The 9,857-nt window shown below is 31.5% G+C and overlaps 1 protein-coding gene across 2 annotated transcripts; it reads right to left on the minus strand.

Moving 5' to 3' along the window:
* On the minus strand, positions 600-9,796 carry LOC107643997 (WAT1-related protein At3g28050). 2 transcript variants are annotated; one of them, XM_016347761.2, is made up of 7 exons: positions 9,342-9,796; positions 9,156-9,221; positions 8,649-8,762; positions 2,019-2,274; positions 1,627-1,785; positions 1,003-1,154; positions 600-906 (listed from the first exon to the last, which is right to left on the minus strand). In XM_016347761.2, the coding sequence occupies exons 1-7, from the start codon at positions 9,533-9,535 to the stop codon at positions 732-734; spliced, it is 1,116 nt and encodes a 371-aa protein (XP_016203247.1). In that variant the 5' UTR covers positions 9,536-9,796; the 3' UTR covers positions 600-731. The 2 variants fall into 2 exon arrangements, with proteins under 2 accessions (XP_016203247.1, XP_020980056.1); XM_021124397.1 differs by lacking the exon at positions 9,156-9,221 and having other exon boundaries at positions 9,342-9,670.

Below are 9,857 nucleotides of genomic sequence, written 5' to 3' on the forward strand. Positions count from 1 at the left end.
AGAAATAGTTGCAGATGGTTCAGTCAGCCCATTCGATTTACTAGAGATCTAAACCATGGGCTTAAATCGAAGCTTGTTGTTTTGATTCATTATGGGTAGCACAATTTGAATTTTAAATCATATATAATAAATCGATACAATTAAATTCGTTTTATATTTAAATTTACTAATTTGAATCTTATTGATCCGATTTAATACTAGAATGGCTAATTTAAATTTAATAAATTCGATTTATATATAAATATCAACCAAAACATGCATGTATCGTTTCTTCTTTTAGAACGACGTTTCTTCTTTTAGAACAGTCATGTAAATTTAAAACTCTAATGATTAGTTTATGTGATTTGTCTTTATAAAATATATAAAAAGTTATATAGTTGAGCCCATGATTTATTTCATTTTACCTCCGTATTAATTTTATTTACATTAAGACTAGCATTAATTATTTACTAAGATTGATTTATTACTAAGATATATAATTTATTTGAATTCATTTTGTAAAAAGATACATGTAAGAAATTTATTAATTTTTGTTTCTACTAGTTAAATTTTCTATATGCGTCACCGATGTCATATAAGTATATAACTAATGACCATCATTAGGAACCTGCCATGAACTTATGCCTTAGGTGAAAACAGAACCGTAAATTTGATTCCCATAAGGTCATAACCATCTTCTATATATAAGGTTAAATATAGGAAAAGTTGTTTGTGCCTTGCCATTTACACATTTAATTTGTGTCTGTTTTCTTTTCAGAGTATGAAGTGTTGTAGCTATGCAAGAATGGAACATTCTCACTAGTTAGTGATTCTAGGCTACCAATAACATCTTCCTCTGCCTCTTCTTTTGATTTGCCCCACAATACAGTGTAGAGTCCAATTGATATTATTGTAGCCCCAATTATACTGCAAAATATGAGGAAGGAGTTAAAAACCACATGCCTTCATATAAGCATAAAGAATCAAATGTTTAAAGGGAAAAGAAAAGTGAATTAACCCTACCTTCCAATATAAAGAGTGTCACCTAGGAACATGACTCCCATGGCAACAGAAATAACAATTGATAGTGGCTTGAATGCTGTTACAAAAACTGGTCCTTTTATGTGCATCACCCAAGCATAAATTGCATTGCTCAAGAACTTTCCAAGTAAACCCTAATTTAAAAAAATAGAGTTTCATCAATAAATTACTATAACTTAAGATCATATAAAATATCGATGCTAACACGGACACATAACACGAAACCATAGATATGATTCATATGATTTAGGAGATACAAACACATCAAAATTTTAAAATGACAAGACAAAAACATGATATATTTTCAAAATTTAAATGCTAATCAAAACAATTATAAATAGTAAACCACCATCACTATTCACTATCACGATAAACAACCAATATTAACAGTTTTGAACCCTGTTAACACTATATCTAAATTGTATTTGAAGTGTCAACAAATTTTAAAAACAATAATAATTAATAAAAAAGATATACATGTGTTACGTGTCATAAAGTGTCTTTTGAGCGGACATTGATATATGTCGAACATATTGACACATCGATTAATTGATTTTTGCTTTATAGTTAAGAATTTATAGTCCAAAGAGGTGTTAGCTATCTTACTGAGCAAAGAATTGAGACCAATGAAATGTCTAGCCTTATCTTCCAAGCACTTGCATTAGGCTCTAAAATTGAACCTACAATTGTAGATATGATGGTTGAAGTCACGTTGTAAAAGAAGAGCATACTTAGTTCATCTGGGTAATCCTTCAATACATCCACCTATAAAATTAAATTAATACACAAATTATAATTTCTAATATATTTTTATGAAGCAACAAGAGATATACAATTGAAAAGAATAATTTTGATCCTCTAGTTCAGGGATATAATTATATAAGTCTAAAGTGCAAGCCATAGTGTCTCAAAAAGTTATCCAAATAACATTTTATTTTATTTTTTTTTAATTGTTATCAATTAAGAATTTTATTGTAAAGAATTTGAATTGTATGTACCTGTAAAATGTACCATATTGAAAAAAGTAAATAATCAGCTGTTAGAAGAATTCCAGCAAGGACCCAATTTGTGTCCACTGCTCTGGGAAGGTTAATTGGTTGTTGAAGCAGGGGCAATGAGGTAATTTTGGTATGAGAATTGTTGCTGATAGATGGACCTTTGTAGAAAGTCAACACAAATGCTCCTGCTATTGATATTATGCTTCCCATTACCTTAGCTTGACTAATTCTACTTTTTACATCCATCTTTTCCATCCTTAATTGCAATTATGGCCATAGAAGAACAAAATAAGAATCATAAATATAAATAAAATGAGAAAGAATTCATTACTTTATAGGGTTCCTAAACATTAATTAATTGTAACTATCTGTTTCCTTTCCTTTAGTATTTAAGATTTTGTTTAAGAAAATTATTAAATTATATCATTATTTTAGACAAACATGTTTCTAATGGTTCAATTCATATGAATATGATAAGTTGTTGCCTTTGATACATTGAAAATTTGAAATTATAGCTCTATGGCTAACACAAGAGTGTTTTAATGTTTTGAGCATTTTGGGTGTCTGGTATTGCATTTAAGAGGAGCAGCATACTTGTATTGTACTAACTTAGGATCTGATTAGTTTCAGTTTTCATAGTATTTTATATATATAACTTTGTGAAGAAAACATTTAAAAAATTAAAATTAATAAAATCGATCCTATTTTCACTACCTTTTTCACAAAATCACAAAAATAGAAACAAGAAACAAATCAAACCATTTGTTCAAAAGTGAGACACATTTCTGCCTCATAATTTCTTCAATTTAAGATTTAGGAAAAAAAAATTATACGTACTCCACTCTTAAAAATATATAAAAAAAAAAACTTTATCAACTGTTTTTATTTCCAATCTATATCCATCTTCATGGTCACACTCCTCTCTTTATTCCATGCCGCTCTACTATTGTACCATCATATCCCTTAACACTAGCACCCCACCATTCACCGCACTACCCTCATCATTGCCACTCACTACACCACCACTGCCACTATGCCTGAATTGAACCACACCATCATCAACATTAACAACAATAACCACTATTCCTCCCCTTCCAACTGCCATTGTCATGTCATCCTTCATTCTCGCTATTATTGTTAGCTCCACAATATTTTAAATTGAGTTTTGATGATTAACAAGCACAAATGTATATTATTTCTTTAAGTAATATAAGTAAACTAGATAAAATTTGAACTTTATAAAGCCTCACTTAAGGATAAATAATTTTAAAAGTTGACTATGAGTCAACAAACTATCCGTCCCATTTAATAAATTTTTTATTTCACTTATCTCTACCGTCACTACAAAGTAAAATATTGAATACTGTTAGATTTAGCATTGCAGAGTAGCGACATTTTTACCAGCGAATTTATTGACAGTTTAGGCATCAAAATCGTAAGTGAAAAAATATTATCGACGGATTTTCATTTCCGACTGTAAATTTGACGGTGACAATTGAAGAGAAAACGGGAAAAATAGGTGCGACATTTAGGATCGGATTATCAGTAAAAAATTTCAACAGTAAACCTACTTAGTGGAACGCTGTGTCTTGATAATCTACAAATCCGCCGGTAAATCCCATGATAACTGTGCCCTAAATTCGAACTGCAAACCTTCTTCTCCTCATTTAAATTTTTCTCTCTCTAACTCTTTCGTCTCCCACTCTCTCTCTCTCTCTACCCCTCTCATCTCACCGGCATCCCTCTCTTCTCCGGAAGTCCCCTCCGACGCCGGTAGCCCCCTCCTTCGTCGGTGCTATTTGTCACCGTTGCTGCTGCCAGATTCTGTCACTGTTGCTGTCGCTGCTTTTGCCGCCTTCTTCTTTTTGGCGTTGGTACTCTTCTTCAAGTAATGCTTTTGAATTGTCCATTTTGTAAAATAGGAATAACGTCTAATTTATTATTATAATTTTGGTTGTGATTTGTTATTATAATTTTGTGTTTGTTATTTTTGTTCTGATTTGTTATTATAATTTTGGTTCTGGTTTGTTATTATAATTGTGTTCGTTATTTGATTTTAATTTGTTATTATAATTTTAGTTCTGATTTGTTATTATAATTTTGTATTTATTATTTGATCCTAATATGTTATTATAAGTTATTATAATTTTGATTCTTATTTGTTATTATAATTTTGTATTTGTTATTTTAGTTTTGATTTGTTATTATAATTGTGTTTGTTATTTTATTCTTTATTATTATAAGTTTGGTTCTGATTTATTATTATAATTTTGTGTTCGTTATTTGATTCTGATTTGTTATTAAGTAATTATAATTCTGGTTCTAATTTGTTATTATAATTTTGTGTTCGTTATTTGGTTCTGATTTGTTCTGATTCTAATTAAAACATGTTTTGAGGTGTTGTTGATTAAGTTATTGGTTTGATTATGAACAAATTAAAATACCTAAGCAGTTAGGAACTCAACTAATTAGTTAATTGATTAAGTTATTTTGGATATGTTGTAGCTGTTTGTAAGTTTTAATTCATGATTGAAGTTGGTTGGATTTGTGTAAACAGTAAATGTGGATATATGTCCAACTTTACGGGAGGTTATTTATGCCAATTTTTTTTCCAAATCATATAAATGTACACATAATTTGTGTTGTATTTGCTGATTTATGTGATTTAAAGTGTCTATAAATTTTATTTTTGCTATTACATTATTTTTGTGACTAGTGTTAATCCTCTGACGGATCCCAGTAAGATACCCCTACACCACCTCCCATCGTACGAATGATAATTTGCCCTGATAGGACTTCAGCATGAATATTATTTTAAGTTTTTTATATGCAAACCATTCTAATTAGTCAGTTTAATTTAGTTATACTCAACTTTACTAGTTTTAGTATATTTAGGTTGTCAAGATAGCTTTGATTTAGTTTAGTAGGTTTAAACTGCTTATTATATTTAATAATTCTTGATTGTTGATAGATGTTGCTACTTGATTCTTCATTCTTGTTTGTTGATTGTTGATAGATGTTGCTATTTAAGTGAGTTGTTGATGGCGCATTCTAGTTATAAATGAAACTTTGTCAAAAATTTCTAAAAAAATCTAAATATAATTGAAGTTTGTAGATTACTTCGAAGTATATTTTAGTAAATTACTAAACCTAAGTTTTTCATTGATAGGTTTGTCCCAAATAATAATACATGTACACAGGAGTGTACTAATGTTATCAAGTTTATGTACGACCACCCATGACCGAGATATAAGAAGATCCCAACTCAGACCAGAGAGCAATAGTTTCAGAAGTGAGTGGTAAGAACTCAACATATTAAAATCTTAGTATTAGTTTATATCTTTTATTTTGTTTAATTATGTATTTAATTTCGATTAACTCGTCCTAAATGCTCTTTCTGTAGGAGAAATTTATATGGGACAAGACTCACGATCTCATGATCAGAAAGATCTTTAACCATCGGATGGCAAGGCGGCTTCAATAGATGTTGGAGGACGTATGTGAGCACCGCGACTGCCTCACCATTTGGCTCCGCTCAGACATTAAGAAGTTACTGTACATCCATTGGGAGACTGATGAAGGGTTCAAGCGTCACTGCCTTACCAACAGAGCTAACAGGGCATTGGACAGGTCATTAAAGTATATCGGTAGGTTAGCAACTTTCATGAAGACTAAGGTCAGGTTAGTAAGTAACTTGTTTTATTTTATTATTAAGTTTGTTTGGTCTTAATATAATGTCATTATTACTTGAATTAACACGTGGTTACAAAATGTGTAGTCTAAGTCATTGGATCGTGAGGCGACGATGGCGGAGACCTTCAACTATACTTATACGTTGAAGCAGGTTGCATATCATTACGTGAGTAACATCATGTGATATATCATTTTTAAATTAACTGTGAACCTAATCATAAAATATGTTACACAGGAATCCTATATACAGAGATTGGAGGCCACAACCCAACAATTTCAGCGTACTGAAGATGACGGCAACGACTCCACCGCATCAGTCGTCGATCCTGATCAGGTTTGGCGTGAGGCCACATCTGAGCCGTACAAGAATTGCATGTACGAGCTCGGATCGTTCTTTTTCAACAACCTCTGCATGTCCACATTGAGGCATTCATCCGCCTCTGTCACCAGTCATCCCATCGATCTGGAGGACAGCGTGGATTTGAGGGAGCAGGTATGCTCCTTATCAGGAGCCTTCACCAATAGGCTCAATAGCTGCGGGAGTTTGAGGATGGCTATCAGACAATCCTCTCATGCATGACAGACACAAATGACCTAAGGCTGGAGTGAGGGCAAAAGTTGGAGTAGCTTCAACAGATGGAGCGACACATGGCGTCGTACGAAGATCAAATGCACGCTGCTGGAAATGACATTACTGGTGGTAGCGGTGTTGATGGAGGGGCACGGACATCACCACCTAGGCTGACGCTTCAGCAGCAGGACCAGCGGAATGACGATGATGACGACGACTTTCAATGACTAGTGTTTTTTATACACTGTTTGATTGTATCATATCCTCTGTTATTTGACTTTTCATTTTATTTATACACTTGATCATTTTATTTGACTTTCATGGCTATCGACAACGTACTCTTTGTCGGGTTCTTTATCCTCAACGTCCATGTCCTGGACTGGACTAGCACAGTGCAACGGTCTTGGTGCGAGCGGTGGGTCATCCGATACAAAAGTCGAGCCGCCAGCACCACCACCACCAACATCATGAATCTCCGCAGAAAGCTCCATCACTTGTTTAACCATAATTCTGCCATGCACATCAAACATTAGGCGTACATGCTCATTGTCATAAAGGCAGAATAGATGAAACCAAAATATACCATTCTCCATCAGTGCTAGCATCCTATATCTAACTCTATCAACCTCTTTTCTCTCACCACCGCCGATGTGCATCAATATCATACTCTTTAACTCAGAAACGAATTTGCTCTTCGAGTTCGGAAAAGCGCAAAACTCTCACACTCATCTGACAATTGGGATACACCATCACAACAAAGAAACTACTCCCACTAGACATTTTTGCTAAGTATTTTGAAGAAAAACAAAAGAGAAAGAAGAATTGAGAGACTTCTGTGGAATACCAACGGTTTTCTGATCCTTTTATAAGGGTTTTATTTTTGTCCTATTTTATCTCCTTTACTGTGTAAATGTTTTTTACTCCCACATATCTCGTTTACAGTGTAAACAAAATATGACTAAAAAGCTATTTTTTACGTATCATGTTTAACGTGATACGTTGCCACATGTTCGTGTCTTATCTCGTTTATACTGTAAATACTTCCAAATTAACATATATTCATAATTAAAATATTTATTTTATTTATTTAAAAAAAATTCATTTATCAACTCATGAAACTAGAAAATTAGAATTCATACTGTTCTTCAATCTCCATTTCATAAATATTATAGTTTCAACAAATACATGAATATTCAGGTAGTACTAAAGAAGAAAACTTAGATTTAAAATTTAAAGGTTTATTATTATTAGGTATAGTATACTCAAATTGGATTAAAAAAATGAGAATATGGCAAATTAATTTAATTATCTAAATAAAAAAGGAAAATAATATCTGAGTAGTTATATTTGAGAGAAAAAGTGTATTCAGAAAACAGAGAGAATCAGAAATTTTTGCAACACTTGAAGGAGTTGAGTCTTTTAAAACCATCGCCGAAGAAAGAGAATGACAGAGTGTTGCGTTGTCGTTTCATGGTTGCTAACACGATAGGAGAACCTTATTGCTGCTATAGGACCACCTTCTGGATTTTATTTACAAATCTTTTTAACTAAAAAATAAAAATAAATCCCCTTTCTTCTCTTCTCTTTCGTTCCTCCCTTTGCCTGAACCACCACTGCGAACTTAAGGAGGAGGAGGCGATGTAATGGTGACAATGATGAAGAAGATGCGACATTGACGGTAATAGAGAGAAAAAAGAAAAAGTATTGCGACAGATGAAGATTAAAAGGGTGGGAGGAATGAGGAAGAAGAGAGGCGGTGCTACGAAAGCAAAAAAGAGAAAAAAGAGAGGTAACTAAAGTAAAGAGAAAAAAAATGATGTAGAGACACTAAGATAAAGAAGAGAGGAAGGAGGAATGGCCGAAGAGAACAAACAAAAAAAAATAATCTTAATTTGAGATAGAATGAAAATTTTAAAAAGTTGAATAAAAATATTTTTTTTAAAAAAAATGTTATTAAAATTTAGCTTTAATATTTAAAATCTTTATTTTTTTAATATCTTTATTTTTTAAAAATATTAAAAAGACTAAAATTTTATATTTTAAAATTAAAATTAAAATTAAATTAATTTCTAATAATTAAATATAATACAGAATCTTAGCTCTCAAAATCAATTTCAATATCCCTAAATAAACACAACTTAAAGGCATAAATCTTAAAAAAGTGAAAAAAAATTACTAACAAATTAGTTACTAACAATTTCATTGCGTACAAGGCACGTAAGTATATAAAATGGGTTAGTTATGTAGTTATAATTGTTTAGTATATATATAGTTGAACCTCAAATAGACAAAAATAAAATAACAACTTAGCTTAAATAAGCTAAAATTATTTGTTATCTTTAATTCAAAAATGGAAACAATGAAACCTGAAAAAGACTGCAAGCAAGAAGGTGAAAGCAGGAACCAAGTTGCCAATTGATGAAGCAAGTGTTGGAGAACTGTAACTAATTCCAGCATACCCCAGAATTTGAGATGAACTTCTACAGAAACACATCGCCATCAAAATCCAAATAAGAAACTACAACATGAGTTTCCTCTGGATCATAATCATATATTTATTTATTTATTTATGAATGTTGTCAATTTGACACTTATTAATTAATAATCTAACATTAGAATCATCTAGAATAAAATGCACATCTACGTAGTTTCAAAATTCACAAAAAGGTTATACATATATATTTGTAATTTAATAAATCTAATCTATGACGAAAAATCAATGACTTTAAATACTATGCATTTTATTTTCTAAAGTGCAACCAGCAGTTTAAAATTAAAGATCCAAATCCAATATTCTAATACCAAAAGGGCATAACAAATAACAATTACTTTGATCATACTTTAAAGTAATCAAGCTAGAGTGCCTTTATTACCCTATGATCCCAAGAAGGACAATTTTGGAAAGTATGGAGAAACTGAGTGGAGGAACCACTCTTGATCTGCAAACAGAAATGAACAAAACATGAAGATAGATATATTATATCATGTTGATGCGAGAGCATAATAATTAACCATATATATGATCAATTTGGAACAAGAATAATTTAATAAATTCAAACCTTTTGGAGATGAAAGGTGCAGGAATAAGAACAATAGTAGCAATAGCATAAGCATATGCAACAAACACATGGTTGCTCATGCCTTTATTGGTGGCTGCTTTGAACAAAGTGAGTAACCCCATATCATTGCACTCTATACCAATAAGTAACAAGATTGGAAGCAGATTCTTGTAGAAGGACCATCTTCTTGCCATAATTATTATGTATCTCTTTATGACTTTGATTTCCTCTGATTTTTGGTCTCCGAATGAAGAGCACAGCAAAAAGTTCAGTTGATCAGTGAGAGTGGACTGATTTTGATTAATTGTCTCTATGTCATATCAAAGGGGTGTGACTATCGTTCTAATAACCGGATCAATTTTGTCCGGTTCAATCACGTTAGCCATTTGGTTAAAAAAAAAAAAATGATTGTGAGGGAATTGGTAAAAAAATTGAAAAATTAGTTTAAAATCATTAAATCAATAGAGTATATAAATATATAATAATAAAATTTAACTAATTTATAATTTTTTAGCA

This window comes from Arachis ipaensis, chromosome B05, assembly GCF_000816755.2.
Source record: "Arachis ipaensis cultivar K30076 chromosome B05, Araip1.1, whole genome shotgun sequence".
In the NCBI taxonomy this organism is placed as follows: Eukaryota; Viridiplantae; Streptophyta; class Magnoliopsida; order Fabales; family Fabaceae; genus Arachis; species Arachis ipaensis.